An 18,641-nucleotide genomic window follows, 5' to 3' on the forward strand; every position below is an offset into this window, starting at 1 on the left:
TTCCAAAAAGATTTGTTGATGATTATAACATGACCGAGGGGGGGGGGGGGCGAAATGCGAAGGACCAGTGGCGTAATGAGTAAAAACGTTTTTTTTTTTTGGGGGGGGGGGGGGGGGCAGAAGAACAAAATCCGCATCACCACCACTCTTATAAATATTATGTTACATGCATGCCCCGCGGAACGTTTTTCAAAGTGGGGGGGGGGGGGGGGGGCAAAAAAGTAATGATCAGGTACAGCGTAGCGAGCGAAGGGGACAAAGCTCCGGTGAGGTTCAAGGGGTGTAACCCCGGAAGCTCAGGGGTTTTAGGCATTTATTTACAGACAGATGACCATATTTTGATACCCTATTCTTAACCAAGGGAGGTTAGCGACCGAGCGAGAAGATTTTTGAATTTGTATCAATCTTAACGCTACACTCTTGGGCCCTCCAGAGCCTAAAAGCGTGTTGCAGTCTTTAGTCAATATTTGCTATACATTTATGTGTGTGCATTTTTTTCAAATTTTCCGGGGGGGGGGGCGATCCCCCTAAAAATAGAGTGCTCTCCCCCGCCCCCCCGTCCCTCCCGGGAATAATATTTTTCACGCCTCTTTAGTCATGAAATGCTTGTGACAATCTGGTTTATAAGTAAAACTCATACCAATTCTCGGAACTTTTCTGAGTCTTTAGAACAATAATTCTGAGAAGATATGAACTCTATCTCTAAAAAAAAATTAACATAATTTCACAATCATTCAATATGAAGTGGAAAATGCAATTGCATTGTGACCACAAAAAAAAACACATTTATGTTTACTGTGAGATTTTAAAGTCATAAAAATATTAAGAAATTGGCCCGGAAATTGGCTCGAGTTGCTGTAAATCTTTTGCACTTTGCACGGAAATTTGTATATTTATAGACTATACAAACATGTACATTTTTCACTCCAAACATCGCAGCTACACGTTTTTTCCCCTCCACATTAATTTTTAGGGACGCATTTCCTATGATTTTTCTTCACACTAATAAAAATTACTTGACCTGCTTTCTCATAATTTGGGGATTTTTACGTTTTCGCTCAGTGGAATGGGGGTTAATGGAAGTTCTTTTAGCAATGTTTAGGGAAAACACCGAATTACACAGCTATCCCATTAGGTTAACGGGCTTCTATCACCTTAAACAAATGTGGGGGGGGGGGGGGGATCTGACCATATTAGCTGCATTTATAACTTGTAAAGTTGTAAGAGGGAAATAATGCCGACTATTAATGATAATGATGAAATAGCAAAGAATTTAAGAGTATCATGGGTACCAATTTAATGGAAATTTGTTTTAAAAAAGAGCCCCCGTCAGTACTAAAAGAGCCTCCATGAGAAGGCTCACGGGCAGAAGCGGCGGAGCGACTTCTAAAGTGGGGGGGGGGGGGGGCATTTATGAAAAAGGGATAGGTTCATTATAAGAAAAGGGTACGATTCATTGTTAAAAGGGTAATTATCAGGGTGAAAAGGGGCACGTATCATTGTTAAAAGGGTGATTATCAGAGGAAAAGGGGCACTTATCGCATTTGAAAAGGGGCACTGACCATAAATGAAAAGAGGCACTTATGAGAATGAAAAAGAGACACTAATAATAAAGGAAAAGTGCTTTTGTTGAAAGAAAAGGGGCACTGATCATATTTTAATAGGGGGATTTTTGGAGGTGAAAGGGGGCTTTTATGAAAAGGGGAAGGGGCACTTATAAGAAGGAAACAGAGTATCTATTAGGAAGGAAAAGGGGAACGTGTTAAAATAAAAGGGGCTGTTATTAGAGATGAAAAGAGCCTTTTTCAGGAGGCACTTGTCAAAATAAAACGAGTATCTCTCAGAATGGAATAGGGTCATTTACAGAGATGGAAAGAGGCACTAACAGGAACAAGAATAAGGACTGTTTTCTTAGGTGAAAAGGGGCATTTATGAGAAGGGGAAGAGGCTCTTTTTTAAATGGGGGCACTTATTAGAAAGGAAAGGGGGCACATGTGAAAATTTAAGGGCGCTTATCTGAGTTAAAACGGGGTAGTTATTGAAAGGGGAAGGGGCACTTCTTACAAAGTTAAAGGGGCACTTTCCCTATGTAAAAAGCCTCTGCTCACGGGTGCTCTTTTTTGGAAAGAGCCCCCGTGGACAAGAAATTAATTTGAGCCCTGGTTGAAAGAGAGACCCACTTCATTGCTTCAGGATTGCACTTTTTTCCCCAGCAGTATGAACAATAACACTTGATGGCACTTTGAAGAAAAAAAATTTGGGTCAATTTATTACAGTTCGCCGCTTCATCAGTCTCGCACCCAGTGGCGTACCTGGGGTACTCCGTCAGGGGGGGGGGGGGGCAAGCGACCGAAACAAACAAAAAAGGCGATGCTAATTTTCACTTCTGGCGAGCGAGCGAGCAAAAAAAAAATCTTTAAGTAACGTTTGGTATATAAACTGGTATTGTTGCAAGTTGGGGTGGGAACATTCACTTGTTAGCGACGTTAATTCCATTTTTTTGCAAAGGAGCGTAGCGAGCAAGAAAAAAAAAAAAAATCACTTTTTTTTTAATAATTGCCACTTAAACTTGGTTCAATTGTCCCATGCAGGGCGCGGGAACAATATTGTGTTTAGGGTGATTTTATACCCATTTTAGCTAGCGAGCCAAATACATCGTTCTCTCAATGAATTGCTATATAAAATTTGTTTCATTGTTGCAGGTCGGGGGCGGGCACAATCGTGTTTAAGGCAATGTCAATCCCATTTTGGCGGGCAGGCAACCCCCTACATTTCTCTTTTTAATGATATTGTAGCAGGTTAGTGGTGGGCACATAATTCCGCGAGCTCGCGAGCGTAGCGAGCGAGCGAAAAAAAATCACTTCTCTTTTATAGGGAAAATATGGTACATAAAACTTGGGTTCATTGTTCCATGTCAGGGAAGTGATTATTAAAAGCGGTGTTATTTCTATTTTGGCGAGCGAGCGTAGCGAGCGAGCAAAAAAATCACTTCTCTTTTATAGGGAAAATATGGTACATAAACTTGGGTTCATTGTTCCATGTCAGGGACGTAATTATTAAAAGCGGTGTTATTTCTATTTTGGCGAGCGAGCGTAGCGAGCGAGCAAAATTTTTGTAATGATAATTGGTTCAGAAATTTCAGATTTTTTGTTGCAGGGCAGGGGCTTACACAATCATGTCTAAGGTGATGTTAATTCCGTTTTGGCGAGCACGAGCACACCAAAACTTCTTTGAATAACGTTTGGTACATAATTATTAACTGGTTGTTGCAGGTTGGGGCGGGCACGTTAGCGGTGTCAATTCCATTTTGGCGAGCGAGCATAGCGAGCAAGCAAAAAAAAAAATTCTCTTTTAATAGAAATTAATAAATAAACTTGTTTTTATTGGTGCAGGTCAGGATGGACGCAATCGCGTTTTACGCGATTCAATTCCTTTTTGGCGAGAGGGCGAAAAAACTCTTCCATTTTTAATGATATTGTTGCAGGTCAAGGGTGGGCACAATTATTTCCAAAGCAATATCCATTCATTTTATTCGCGAGCAAGTGTAGCGAGCGAGAAAAATGAATTACTTTCTTTTAGTAACATTTGGTACATACACTGTGTGTTATTGTTGCCATGGTTGCAGGTCGGGGCCAGTCGGGGCAGGCACAATTGTATTCTAGGCAATGCTAATCCTTTTATTTTTTCAGGGGGACGAGCAAGTGAAAACATTTAATACAAAATAGGCTAGCAAGCAGTTCGCGCCAGCGAAGAGTTTCGAATTTGTTATATCACTTATATTTTCCTATTTTCATTTGTCTTAATTTTTCAGGGCCGTATGCGGAATATTTTTCTGGTGGGGGAGGGGGAAAGATGCGTTAAAAGTTTTCGAAGAATCTCAAAAGCAAAAGGAGTGAAGGGAGTTCGAGCGACCGAACTGGTCATGAGGGTACTTTTGCATTTTCAAAAGTAGAATTGAAGGATTTGGTATAGGCCTACACTACATTTTCAGGAAAAAAAACTGTACGTTTTCAAAATATCTGGGGTCAACTGCCCCCCCCCCCCTGGTGCGTACGGCCATGGTCTTTTTTTTTTAATTTCCCCATTTTTTTCCTTTCCTTTTCTTTTCCCTTTTTCTTCCTTTTCTCTTCTTCTTCCTTTTTTCTTTCCTTTTTCTTTTTTCCTTTTTTTCTCTTTTTTCCTTTTTTCTTCCCTTTTTTTTTCTTTCCTTTCCTTTCTTTTCTTTTCTTTCCCCTTTTTTTTTCGCCTGGAGCCCGTCAGGGGGGGGGGGCACTCTGCCCCCCCCTGCCCCCCCATAGGTACGCCAGTGCTCGCACCTATGCCTATAATGTTTAGAGAATTTAGCAGTCCCATCTCACTACAAACTACTACTATCTCTAATTCGATTTACTTCTATTTTTGCATGGAATATGAATAAAAGCAACCAATCATGCAATCAATCAAACTATGTGGGAAACACATTTCGCTTTAGGAGAAACTAGCGAGGTGTACGTGTAACCTCTATGATCATATTACATCCTGCATTGCGCTACACGCAAACAGTTTCCAAAGGATGGTGGGAATTCCCACATTTGTGTATGATAGAAAAAAGTGTATGTTTGGTATATCGTTGTGTACGAAATGTTACGATTCATAATTACATGTACACTGTCCTGATGGAGGAATTGTTTCCTTAGTTTGATATATACTGTAGTTATCACATGACGCTGCAGTAGAACCGTATTACATAAGCAATAATCAGAAGGGGGGGGGATGTGCCTCTTACTCGAAGTGCCGCAAAAGCGGGCGTGGATCCACGGGGGGGGGGGGGGGGGGGGGGGGGGGTGTGGTGGTGGTGTTTTCCATTCTCATAAGTGCCCCTTTTCACTTTTGATAAGTACCCATTTCACCTCTGATATTTGCCCCTATTCAAATCCAAGTGGTGCCCCTTTTTCTTCGTAAGAATTGCCCTTTCCCCTATGACGTCCCTTTTTAAAAATCTCTGATAAGCAGACCTTTTATTTTTACACGTGCCCCTCTTCCTTCCCAATAAGTGTCTCTTTGCCTTATGAGTGCCCCCATTTCAAAATAAAGAGCATTACAAATTAAAAGGAGAAAATCTGATAGGTGCCCTTTTCTTTCAACAAATGCACATTTTACTTTCTTTAAAAAAGTACCGTTTTTTCATTCTTATAAGTGCCCTTTTCACCTCTGATAATTCTATTTTACTATTACATAAAAAAATGTCCTCCTTGAATAACCTGGATTTGAACTTTACCACATATACTCAGTCTGATGTTGACACTATTAAAGGTAAAGACCAGTATTGGAAACGCCCCAATTTCAATAAATGAAATGGAAGCTCTTATTACCATCATGTGAAAGAAAATGTTTTGACCAATACATGATGATAACAATTTTGCCGGGAAAACCGCCTACTAATTGATATATTTGGTAAATTAGTTTATCTATTGGGATGTGAGAAATAAACGCACGTGTGCGTAGTCCCATATACGTCTTTCTGTGTACAGTGCTTGTAACTTTACAAAGACTGGGCCAAATTTCTTATCATTTTGATGATTCCAGAACCTTGCAGTACACACCAATACTTATATGCTAGATGATCAACCTTTTCTGATCGATTCCACGACGTTTCTTCCACAATGCAATCGCATGACCAGAACTGGTCATCTTTAACGGAAATACTTATCCTGGAATTCGCAGCAGATTTCAATATATATGCAATGGTATATTGTGCCCCTCCGACAGAACTAGAGTATGTAGAGAGCTCGACATGTATTTGTACATATTGATTTGGAATGTCTACTCTGAAAAAAAGTATCATTTCAGCGTCTGTGATTTCAACCTTAAAACTTTTGCTCTCAACACAGTAGCCAACGCTTTCCCCCCAGCTACAGTGTATATATCTACAGGTAAACCCCCCAAAAAACCTATACAAATTGAGGGGGGGGGCGTGTCCCCCCGTCATGGCCACCCATGACTGTTATTACTATCATATTGCTTTAACTATCAATTTTGAGAGCACAAAATATGTGTATCAGTATTTATTTCAGAGCACGATAGACCCGTTTACAAATATTATGCATACTCTTGGAACAATTTTCTTCTTCAAAAGCTTGCCACAAGGAATGCATGCAAGTGAATACATCTATACAGATGCCATTGTACATAGCAGGTGATTCAAATGGTTTGTAACCAGGGGTTATGAGGGAGAATCACGCACATAGATTGAAAGACATTAGTAAACAGGTCTATTGTCATTGTGCATGACAGCTGAAATTATAGAGTACCTCTTCCAACTCAGCTTTAACAATCATATAGCAATGACACTGAATAGCACAAGGTTGGCAGGATCATCACGTGCGATGCACGATGGTATTGTTGTGAATGACAATAAAGTACAGTGTATCCTATTCTTGGGGTATAGACCACAAGCAAGCAGACATCAAAATAACAACAAAACACCCAAACTTGTAAGATTAGCATTTTAATCATTCAAACATTGTGAACACAAACTCTTATGGGTGAAAATTACGCATCATGCACATTGGAAAGTAAAGAATTTGTATACAGTCAATACAGGCTAAAATGTATGCATTAGACATGAAGAAAAAAAAAATGTGTGATAGCTGAATCAAATGGCATGTAACATTTCTTGATAATTGATATACTTGTACAGTCCAAGCTGTCTAGCAATCACCAGTAGACAATTTTGTATGTCTCCCATGAGCAGTCTTTATACACAGGTTTCACTGGACTTGTACAATCAAACCTGTTTTTAGCAAAACACCTGTATAGAAAGACCACCTGTCTATAATAACCATATATTTTTTGGTTTCCTTTGAAACAACGTTTCTCGTTGATATGTGTCTATCAAGACCCTTTTTTGTTTCTCCCTCAGGTGGTCTTTCTATACAGGTTGAACAGTATTTTAAACATTCACAAGCTATGCTCAGTGTTTACCATGTATAAAACCAGTTATGAGGGCAATACCAGTAATCTGAGACTAGTTTCTCGAAACCGTCATAAGTCCGAGTTCGCGGACATCCCATAGAAAGGAATTTGATTTCTATATAGCATAAGTCATTATTCTATGACATCCAATAGAAAGGAATTTTAACTCTATAGCATAAGTCATGATTCTATGGGATATCCAGAAAGTTCAGACTAATGATGGTTTCAGGAAACAGTCCTTTTCTTAATAATATAATACATGTATTTGAATAAAAAATAGTTATTACAAACATTTAAAAAGGATAAAACCCCAACTTTTACACATCATACACAAAAGACATAATGAAGATAGAATAATTATAACAATGTACATTATATTCACTGTATTTCATAGTCATTTATGACAATAATACATGTACAACGTACATCAACTATTGAAAGCCAAAAGGACGTTAACGTGTCATTAAAAGCAGAGTTTAACACCCCTCTGGCTCTCAATAGGCAATATGAGAGACCCGTTTCACAAAGCCTTTTTTCATTGACAAATGACAAAAATCAGTGACAAATCTGTTGATAACCAATCAGAAGCAAGGATTTCAGTAGCTTATAACAAAAACTGTCATGTGTCACTGATGACAAGTTTTGTGAAACGCCCCCCAGATGAGAAGATACAACTGGTAACTGGGAAAAAAAATTAGCGACATTTTGCTAAAGTTTTATTGTCAAAGAGTTGCAGGTGGGTTGTTTGATAAATTTGTTGCGTTCTGTTCAAGTGTTCATTGTGCAATCTAGTTTCAATTGGGCGCATACAAGTAGAAAATTAACATAAGTTTTAGACAGAATATTCAGATGTAGATTACAGCTACTGCAGTTAAAAAGTAACTGTAAATACATGGATTTGCTTCAACCAAAATTTGTATTTCTATTTTTGCTAGTGTTGCAAAAGGTATATCATAAAAGATTAATCATAACGTCTTTTTAATGTAATATAGTATCTCTTCAGTTATAAGAAATTGATCAAAGTATTTCACACAGCATTATATTTTTTAAGACGATAAGGCAAAGGAGTAGTAACAATTGATATAAAATTAGTTTAATGTTTCTTCCTTAAAAAAGGGAAGCACATTTTCAATTATCTCAAGCTGCCAAAAATGAAATTACACATTCATATTAATTTCTGAAGCGGGTAACAAAATGATTACTTTTATATTGGAGACTATACTTACAAAACCATTGGGATAAATTGGAGTAACCTAAATAAACTTCACATGTACTTCAATGAATGGAAAGCAATATCCTTTACATAATAATAATAATAATAATAATTAAAACGGTGCATATAAAGCGCTTACCACCAAAGTCTCTAAGCGCTATAATGAACAATGTATTGTTTGCCTAACACTTGAGATACAAAATATAAATGCATTACCATTTATAAACATTTAATCTTATTAGAAGTAATACATACTTTCTTTTACATCATCATTCATTCAGAGGGGAAAAATAATCAACATCATGTCATATTACAAATTGTATGTGACAAACTATTAACCTATGAGTCATACAAAATGAATAATTATATTACGAGACATCTGACCAACATGTGTAGTCTTCCCTTTTTTTTTTTTTACTAGTATAGTGAAGTGCAATCATTGTTTTAGAGAATGTAGTAACGATCTTTCTCAAGAAAAATAAAAAGTTATTCCTGGTGAAGTGATGGGTAGTTAGTTGTTTTAGAGGAACATGTAGTCACAAACTAATGCACAGGACTTTGAAAAATTGTAGTCTCGACCAGTCCCCTCTTCTCGGTAGAAGAAAGCATTTAATTTTGAGAGATCTGATCGTCTTATCTCTCTCTCTTACTTGTGGAGCGAAGGGTAGTCATCCTTGAGGATAGTGAAGTTGCGGCACGTCGGACAAGTTTGCTGCTGCTTCAGCCATTCGTGGAGACACTACATGCAAACAAAAGAAACAAAATGTGAATTTGTAATAACACCTGGTAAGGAGTCCAAGTACTTTATGTATTGCTAAAGACACAGCTGGTTATACTTCATTCAAGAAAAGCAATGAAACTACAAGTTTTCCAATTGTGCTTCACATTTTTTACATTGTCCCCACGTAAAGGGATTCCAAAGGATCACAGTTGGAACAAACATCTAATGACAAATCATGCATGGATACTAACGCCCTACCTGGTATGAATTATTTTATACAATATCACTCCTGTGTATGTAAAAATATGATCACACATATACATACCAACACCCTCACCAATATCACTTACATGTATATAGCAGTAAGACTTTACCTATAAACTAACACCCTCACTGACATTACTTATTTTATAATTTATCACTCACATGTATGTGGAAGATATGCCCACACTCTATCTCCAAGGTGTTATCCCCGCTCATCTCGTCATGGCAGATCACGCAGGGGTCCTCCTCTTCCGCCTCTCCATCGACAAGTTCCTTATGCCAGTTAAGCCCCTGGATGTGGCCCACCGTCGACCAGGCCGGCTGGGGTGGGGTAGGGGCGTTGTGGTACGAGGATCGCTTAGGCTGGGCGTTAAAGGTGGCCGGAGGGGCAGTGGGGCGACCTCCAGACATGCCCTGGTGGTTGGTGAAGCCCTTGTTCTGCATCCTCTGTGGAATGTAAGCCATGGGAATACAGTTCAATAATAATAATGCTAAGCATTTATATACCACCATCTATCTAGAATTCTATTCCAAGACGCACTAATCAATTATTACCCTGGGTTTAGCTCAGCTGCCATTACAGCCTTTAATCTCTAAAACACTATTTTTAATCAGTAAAACAGAAGTTTAGGTCATTATCATACACATCCAGCAGTGGTCATTGGAATTACAGAAACTCAAGGGAATAGACAGCTATTGAAGAACAAATGTCAAACATGATATTGATACAAACTTGTTAAACCTAACTTCGCTTTGCAGCTTCCAAATCACACCCTTAAGATATCTTTATTAATTTGAGGCAATGATCACATACCGGTATGCAACCTTAGATGTGGTCAGGAGTGTATAACATATAATGGCTAGAATACCTTGGTCCTCCTATAATGTACACACCCACACAAAATTTGACTTATTCAGTAGCTGCTAACAGTCTTTCAACACTCAATGGCCAAGAGATGTTGCCTTTTGGACTCACCTGAGAAGCATTGCCTGCCGTCTCTCTTTGTCGTTGACGGACGAGGTCTTTAACACGACGGATGATCTCTTCCACCGACAGGCCAGAGAGGGAGCCATTGTTAGATGTACGGACCTCCTTCAGAAAACCAGTCAGCTGAACCCTGTCAAGACAACAGATTTAGAGAAACATGAATATTTTTAAATGCTGAATTTGAAAGAAAACTTATAGTAGAAAGGAACAAGGATATTGAGCTGTGGAATTGTGAAAATGTGACGACACAGATTCAATTCTGATGTCGGTTGATGAAGATTAATAATAAAGAATACATAGAGCCTAATAGACAGAGATGGCAATCACAAGGGGTACTCTTAGTAGATTAATATAAAGATATTGAGCTGTAGAATTGTGAAAATGTGACAACACGTAGGTCATTTTACATAGGTTATTAAAGAAGAAAAAGAGCCTCATAAAAAAGAAACCTTTCAACATTGATATCTGAATTGGGTTTAATGGAATACACACACATGTTGCAATAAAGTCTGTCCAAAACATTTAAGCCATTTCTTGTCATAGTTAAGATATGAGGGCATTTGGAGAATAACCCTTTCCATGAGACATTATGATATTCCTCCAAACAGACATACAAAGAACAAGACAGCAATCATATTATTCATTATTGCTTGTTTGTTTGTTTTACTTGACAGCTAAGAAAGCATATGTATGCTAGTAAGTAAGCAACCAGGGGACCGACGGCTTTAAGTCCACGCTAAGGGACTTGGCAATGAGTATTAATGCTTTACCAAAGGTCACTAGTGGATCAAATTGGTTTTGAACCAGGGACCTCCCGCTTACGAGACCACTGAGCCATCGTGCCTCCTCTTCACCAGAGGGTAACCTTCTCTTTAAAGCCTGTCTGCACTAGTTTGGCTAGGGGGATTAGACCTCCCTGCAAGGTCACTGACAGGTGGTTATCTCATCAGATCAGCTCTCAATTAACATAAGAAAAAGGGGATCATGGGGGGACCAACAGGCACCGTTTAGGCATTGTTTGCTATATAGAGGGCGCGAGTAGCTAAAAGTAGTGCAGTGGGGTTTTAACACAGATTCTGTTTTTACTTACTTGTTGTAATTGGGGAAGAAGCCATGCAGCCTCAGCATAATCCGCTCAAAACTGTTCTTCGGTCGTGCCACTTGTTGTTCCATGTATTGCTGCCGTGCAAGCATCTGTTGTTGCTGTTGTAGCTGATGTTGGTGGCGAGCTGCAGCCCCTTGTTGCTGCGACATCTGCATTTGATGTTGAGCGTGTTGCATGTTTGGTGGAATAGCTGGTTTTATGGAAGATAAGAAAGGGTGGGGAGGAGGAAAACACATTGTTACATTAATAAGTAAGTATGGCCTGATGTATTTTTGCACTGAAAACAGTTAGATAATCTGGAAGCCTTTGGCGTATATGTCTCATGATAAATACAATGTGGCACGTGGAAATTATTTGTGCGGCATATGAAGAGTTTTCTCTTGTATACTAATGGTTGTTTCGATAGGTTGATAACAATAAATCAGTATGTTAACATAATGAGCAGTTACCAACATTCCAATTGAAAAATGCCATCATCTAATGTATAGATGTCTAAATTCAAAAGCATTGAATTTATTTTTCCTTACAATGTTAAAAAAAAGAAGATCTTTAACAAGTATCATCAAATAGCATACATTGAAGTAAAAAAGATGGATCTTATGATCATAACTGATTTTCTTAAGCTTGTTGTGATTAACCTCTGAATTTGGCTTTTGTACAATAGAATGAATTGTAATAGAAGTTCTACAAAGATACATACAAAATGGTGATAAAACACCCAAGTGAAAACTATCAACAAATCAACTAAAGGACATCGGCAATAGCCTAGGCAAATATGCGAACAATGACATGATCTACACTACAAAAAGGGGGGAGAAGATGGGTGAACCGGGAGCCCTGGTCTTAGCGACTTTTTCCTCAGTGGTCCATTCTCAAGCCCAGACTTACCATTAGACTGCTGGTGATGGTTGAAACCGTTGCCTGACATAGCGGCTTGCTGGGTGGTTGCCTCTCCCTGGGAGACTACCGGTGGAGTCTGGGCTCGGCTCATGGCTTGGGCTTGTATCTGCTGGGCCTTTGCCTTAGCCTGTGCCTGAGCTTGTGCATGGGCCAGAGCCTGGGCCTGTGCTTGGGCTTGCGCTTGGGCCTGAGCTTGTGCCTGTTCTTGAGCTTGAGCCTGGGCCTGGGCCTCTGCCATAGCCTCTGCTTGGGCCATTGCCATGGCCTTACGTTGAGCTTCAGGGACTGTGTGGGGTTGAGAAGCGGATTGGTTCTCCACGGCACCTGCTGAATAAAAATAAAACATTTGGAAGTGTCGCTAAACCCAAATCAGATACAGATAAAAAACTCTGTTCTTTGGATGTGTTAAGTCACTCAGTTATTTTGCAGACATGAACAAATTGTTAAATTTTCTGCCGTAGATTTTGTTAAAGCATTACCCCAAAATTTCCTTGTGATCATTTTATTGAAGATAACCTGGAATACAAAACTCATTACCAATCTGGGGAACCCCCTCTGCCATGGGTGCCACCATCATCATCCCTTTGTGGATGTTTGTTCTCACATACGCCATGTTGTAAATGCATATTGGTTTGAAAGGCTTTGACACTGTAAGAGAGCAGTGGAGTGTAGTGTGGGGCATAATTTCCAAGTTTGAAATTAAAAACTCACCACCATTCTGAGGCACCTCCTCTGCCGTTGGCGCCGCTATGATCCCATCCTGGTGGTCTACAGGTTGCATCCTGGGGGCAGACATCGTCCATGAGCCTGGGGCTGGGGCAGCCATGCCTGGTTCATGGGCCATGGAGGAAGGTAGGGTCAAGGCTGGTTGGGGGGTGGGTGAGCCGTTCGCTCCCTACAGGGGAAATGAAAGGATAAGAGAACCATTTACACACTGGGCTTCCAATCAAGTAAATCCACTCATATAGAGAAAGGCCATTATCATATGCAGCCACTGTCTTATGGAATAACTTGCCAGAATACCATTGAAAAATAAAAACATATGAAAAGCTCAGAAGTAGTGCCGGAAGTCAGACACTATGTTCATGTTCGGTTCGGCAGAGTTCGGCAATTTTTCACCCGAACTTGGTTTGGTTTGGGAATATAATAGCAAGCAGCGTTATAGCCACGGCGGTGGGCACTGGGCGGGTAGGCCGGCCGGGCCCGACCAGCACGGAAGACTTCTGCCCACTCCCGATGAAAAACACTGCTTCCGACCAGCACAAATTTCACATTAAAAAACTGTTTTAAACGTAATTATTTGTGAAGAAAAGTATTACTTACATTCGTATTTCCGTCTTGAATCATATTTTATTTGCAATTTTAAGAGAATCATGTTTTCAATTTGTCAAGAAATGATATTTTTTAAAGATTTTCCGAGACGGTTGTTGGATAATGTTAGAGTCATGAAAGCTGCCATCTTGAAAAGCGACTCAGGCTCGTCGATTACTGTTTTAATATAAGTGTTTATTTTCAATAGGAAAAATATAATATCCCTATTTTTCCTGAATAAATAAAAAAAATACCATACTATAAAATATATTTATTTCATTATTTATATTGTAAAATTTGTCCGATATTGTTACAATTAAAATATTTGTTGTTGTTGTTGAATTGGTTGGAGCTAAACTTGTTTTGACCAGCACCTAGATCACGCACATCATACATGCCAACATTTGAAAATCAGAAATCTGTACAAATTATGCTATTTTAAAAAAAGAGGAACAATCCTAACTCTCCTATTCAATACTACAGACAAATTTGTACAGGAAGAGGAACACCTGCATTAAAATGATAATTATCTTCTCCCAAAAAGAGGAATGTTCCTCTTTAATCTGAACAGTTGGCATGTATGCGCACATGTATTCTTGTTTATGGCTTGCGATCGCGACGTAGCAGAGGTCAGGATTTGGGATTTAAATGGCGACAGTGAAGTCGCGCCACCACTGGATGGGCATAAATCACAAAAGCGGAAACTGGGAAAAAAGTTAATATAAAATGAGCAATCATGACGGAAGTGCCATGTTCGGCGAACTTTCGTTCGGTTCGGCGGTTCTTCTACAGCACTACTCAGAAGTAATTTGAAAGAAGTAAATAAATAAATGAACAAACAAATACGAGGATATGGTGGGTCTGTCTTACTTTGACAAGGCCTTCAGGTTTGTATGGAGCAGGGACTTCCACAGGCTTCATAGAGTCCAAGGTAGCACCATTCTGGATGGCATTCACCTGTTTCTGAAATTCATTCTGAAAAAAAAAAAACACCAAACAACATTGAAAAAACAACAACATAATAATAATAATGATAATTGTAAGTTATAAAGCTTCTTTTCCACTAAAACACAAAGCGCTTTGAGATTCATTCATTCAAGATTTTAAAAATACAGAAAATTAAAGTTTTATGTATGAAAAAAAACAAAAACCAACATGTATGGAACACCAAACAACATTGAAAAAACAACAACATAATAATAATAATGATAATTGTAAGTTATAAAGCTTCTTTTCCACTAAAACACAAAGCGCTTTGAGATTCATTCATTCAAGATTTTAAAAATACAGAAAATTAAAGTTTTATGTATGAAAAAAAACAAAAACCAACATGTATGGTAGAGAGCACATTTTTTTTTAAATTTTTGGCCCTCGAAAATTTGAATAATCGCACCCCCCCCCCCCCCCCCCCCCCCCCTGGATCCGCCACTGGCATATGTTGGGTAACTGATTATGAAGATAAACTTTGTAACATGAAACGAAGAAGTAAATAGAAAAGAAGACAGTAAATTAATATGATAGGTGTATTACCTGTGCTTTCGATGCAGCTCGTTGGTTGGTTGCGAGACAATCTTGCCACATGCTCCTGATGGCTCTAACATGTTCCTCCATCATCGGGTTACTGTGAAACAAACGACAATTAACATACATAAAAATCAGTAAATGGGACCACATTCAACTTTATTGGAAGAGGAAGGTATCATTTTCAGTTTGGACCCACATCAGGGTTATCACAGGAATTTGAGAACCTAATTTCACATGACTTTCTATGACCCATATTTTAAGGGTTGCATGCAAGAGTCCCATTATCACATTTTGAGGTCCCTACTTAGGATCTTGCACCCACAAGTCTGCGGCCCAGGTTAGTATCAAGCCCTGGTTAAGAACCATACTTCATTGGATCAACAGCATTAAATGTACAAGATTATCCCCTTAAAGCCCATCTGTACTAGTTTGGCAGGGGGATTAGACCACCCAGCGAGGTCACTGACAGGTGTCTATCTCATCAACTCGGCTCTTGATTAACACAAGAAAAAGAGGATCATGGGGGACCAACGGTGACCACTTTTCTCCTTGTTTTCTATCTAGAGGGAGCAAGTAGCTACAAGTAGTCCAGTTGGGCTTTAAAACAAACAAATGAAAAACAATCTTACTTCTGGAGGATGTTTGCTATAGTTTGAATGTGGTTGTTGGCTTCCTTGCATGCTTCTTCCAATGGTTTCAGCTCCTTGGCCATAAACAGATGCAGGAACTGGATCTACAAAACAAAGAAAATGCACGAAGAAAGTGATGAAGAACACTAGTACAAGCATTGTTTAGTTTAATTCATTTAAGCACAAAGTTTTAAAAAATGCTCAAATTTTTTTTGAGGGCAAGTACTGGTTAAGGTGAAAGTTATCTAGAAGCGTTCTAATTCCTGTGAGGGAAAAAAAAGTAGCAAGGTCCCATGAAACAAACTACTCTTGAATTTCTTTATAATCTAGAGGAACGATGCAGACTATTTTCATTTCCTTAATTCAGGTCTGATCAATACATAAAACAATGAAAGAGGTTTTGAAAGAAAAAAATACAAAAACCTCCATATTTGTATTTCCATCCACCCCGGTGTTCACACAGATTTACTTGATCAAACAATCAGCATCTTCAAGAAAGAATGACTCGAACGTAACTTCCTGAACTATATAAGAATAATAAATAATAATAAATAATAATAATTAGGTCAATTTATATAGCACTGCTACTATACAAATATACTTAACTGCACTGTGTTGAAAATAAAACTCCCAACGGTGCAAATTTACAAACACACAAAAAAAGAAATACAGTTAAACCTGTTTATAGCGACCACCCAAGGGAAACACAAAAAGTGGCCTTTGTAGACAGGTTCTTTAGTACATGATTCAATGAGAAACCATTTAACCCATTGCTTACGGGAACCTTGTGGTCCTTGTGTTAAGTCTATGTGAATTAGATAATTCAGTAGCCAACGGGTTAAGGGAAACAACAGATGTGGCCTTTGTAGAAAGGTGGTCACTAAAGCAGGTTCGACTGTATTCAAAGAATTGAATGTAGCGGTAAAGATAGGGGGTCACATACCTCAGCTTTGCACGCCCTTCCCAAGGACTTCACAGCCTCTTCATCCCTGGCCTTCAGACGTAGCTCCAAGGCGTGCAACGCTTCCTTCAGCTCCTTGGGAACCTTCTTGGACTCCTCCATGTCCTTCTCCATCTGGGTCCTCCTGGAGTCTGCTGTGAGACGATCCTCGTTGAGCAGCGCCATCTCACACTGGAGCTTGGACACGTTGTCAAGGAGTTCTTGCTTTTCCGCCGTCAACTTCTTAGACTGCTTCTCAAGCATCTTGTTGGTCTTCTCTTTGTCTTTGACAGAATTCTGTTGAATAAAAAGACAATGATAGTTTATCATCGAACTGTACATGTAGTTTGGACACCTTGTCATGGAGTTCTTGCTTCTGCCATCACCTTCTTAGACTGATATCGAGCATCTTGTTGGTCTTCTCTTTGTCTTTGACAGAATTCTGTTGAAAAAAAAAGGGAATGACAGTTTATCTTCAGTAGTGATCTTCTACATGACCTTGACAGAATTCTAAAACAAGTTAATTCTATCCGGGCCCACTCTGCCTCCATTAGCAATACACAATGCCCTTTAGCGCCATCTCAGGTCAGCTGTAGCAGTATGGTCCCGTAACTCACTGCTTCCCTAGCTGTGCTGTTGGTTCTCGCATCTGGTCCTCTGTCTCCAAAGTGGGAGTTAGGTGTTGGTTCATCAGTTCAGTACTGCTTTAAAGCCCCACTGCACTACTTATAGTTACTTGCGCCCTCTATATAGCAAACAATGCCTAATCGGTGACCATTGGTCCTCCATGATCCTCTTTTTCTTATATTATTTGAGAGCTTATTTGTCAGTGACCATTCAGGGAGGTCTAATCCCTCCTGGCCTAACCAGTGCGGTGGCGCTTTAATGGTACCTGATAGAATGGACACAAACTTGTACTTACCCGAAGTATACCGATCTCACTCTTCAGAGATTCCGTCTCATCGGCTGAGGCTAGAACCAGTTTCTCGTATCTCTCCTTGAGCTCGGCAAGCTTCCGCTTAGTTTTCTCGCGTGATCTGTAAGTAGACATCAGAACGTACACTTTGATTTGAATTATTTATCAACTGCAATACAGCAAAACATTTCAAACAATGATATTTACATATACAAGAGAAACTATTGGTTGGTAAAAGGGGCCAGATAACAGCACATATGTCTTCATTTTTCCCCCCTTCAAAAATAATGCAGGGCTTGGGTTTGCATTTGGTTAGGTTGTACAATATACGCTCTTAGTGAATCTTGGTGACTATTGAAGAAATATAAAAAACTAGATAATGATGCCTCCGTCATAGAGCAATTTTAGAAACCAAAACAGAAGAAATTTTTAAAATTCCAGTTCAATTGTAATCCATTAACAGGTTCTCAGAATATCGTGATTACAAGCAATTTCTCATATACATATATGACCCTTTGATCTTTGACCTCATGACCCTAAAATCTACTCAGTTCATTGGCTCTGCAAGATGTCCTGAGTTAAATAGTAATCCATCTGTCAGTTCTAATAAGAATGCTTTCACAAGCTATTTTTGCATACATAATGAGCCAATGACCTTTGACCTTAGACCTTATGAACCAAGAATCTACTCAGTTTATTGGCTCTGCAAGATACATAAATGAAGTTTGGCAGGAATCCATCAATCTGTTCTAATGATTGTAAAATCACAAGCTATTTTTTGCATACATAATGAGCCCTGTGACCTTTGACCTCGTGACCCCAAAATCTAATCAGTTCATTGGCTCTGCAAGATACATACATGACCAAAGTTTGGCAGGAATTCATCAATCGGTTCTTCAGATAACGCGATCACGAGCTGTTTTTGCATACACATACATGCCAACATTTGAAAATCAGAAATCTGTACAAATTATGCTATTTTAAAAAAAAAGAGGAACAATCCTAACTCTCCTATTCAATACAACAGACAAATTTGTACAGGAAGAGGAACACCTGCATTAAAATGATAATTATCTTCTCCCAAAAAGAGGAATGTTCCTCTTTAATCTGAACAGTTGGCATGTATGCATACATAATGAGCTCTGTGACCTTTGACCTTGTGACCCCAAAATCTAA

At 39.1% G+C, this 18,641-nt stretch overlaps 1 protein-coding gene across 4 annotated transcripts in view; it reads right to left on the minus strand.

Annotated features, from left to right (window-relative positions):
* Nucleotides 1–6,471: 6,471 nt before the first annotated feature.
* LOC592552 (E3 ubiquitin-protein ligase TTC3) overlaps nucleotides 6,472–18,641 on the minus strand; it is a 56,448-nt gene continuing 44,278 nt past the window's right edge. For 3 of the 4 annotated variants that reach the window (XM_030978255.1, XM_030978256.1, XM_030978258.1), the window contains 11 exons: nucleotides 17,472–17,586; nucleotides 16,553–16,846; nucleotides 15,610–15,713; nucleotides 14,987–15,077; nucleotides 14,327–14,431; nucleotides 12,857–13,040; nucleotides 12,134–12,472; nucleotides 11,231–11,435; nucleotides 10,129–10,270; nucleotides 9,315–9,599; nucleotides 6,472–8,906 (listed from right to left, as the gene is read on the minus strand). In XM_030978255.1, the coding sequence (XP_030834115.1) occupies nucleotides 8,814–8,906; nucleotides 9,315–9,599; nucleotides 10,129–10,270; nucleotides 11,231–11,435; nucleotides 12,134–12,472; nucleotides 12,857–13,040; nucleotides 14,327–14,431; nucleotides 14,987–15,077; nucleotides 15,610–15,713; nucleotides 16,553–16,846; nucleotides 17,472–17,586 (1,957 nt within the window). In that variant the 3' untranslated portion in view covers nucleotides 6,472–8,813. The remainder of the gene's footprint in view (nucleotides 8,907–9,314; nucleotides 9,600–10,128; nucleotides 10,271–11,230; nucleotides 11,436–12,133; nucleotides 12,473–12,856; nucleotides 13,041–14,326; nucleotides 14,432–14,986; nucleotides 15,078–15,609; nucleotides 15,714–16,552; nucleotides 16,847–17,471; nucleotides 17,587–18,641) is intronic. The other variant, XM_030978257.1, reaches the window with a different exon arrangement.

This window comes from Strongylocentrotus purpuratus, unplaced genomic scaffold (genome assembly GCF_000002235.5).
Source record: "Strongylocentrotus purpuratus isolate Spur 01 unplaced genomic scaffold, Spur_5.0 spur5_scaffold_1, whole genome shotgun sequence".
In the NCBI taxonomy this organism is placed as follows: domain Eukaryota; kingdom Metazoa; phylum Echinodermata; class Echinoidea; order Camarodonta; family Strongylocentrotidae; genus Strongylocentrotus; species Strongylocentrotus purpuratus.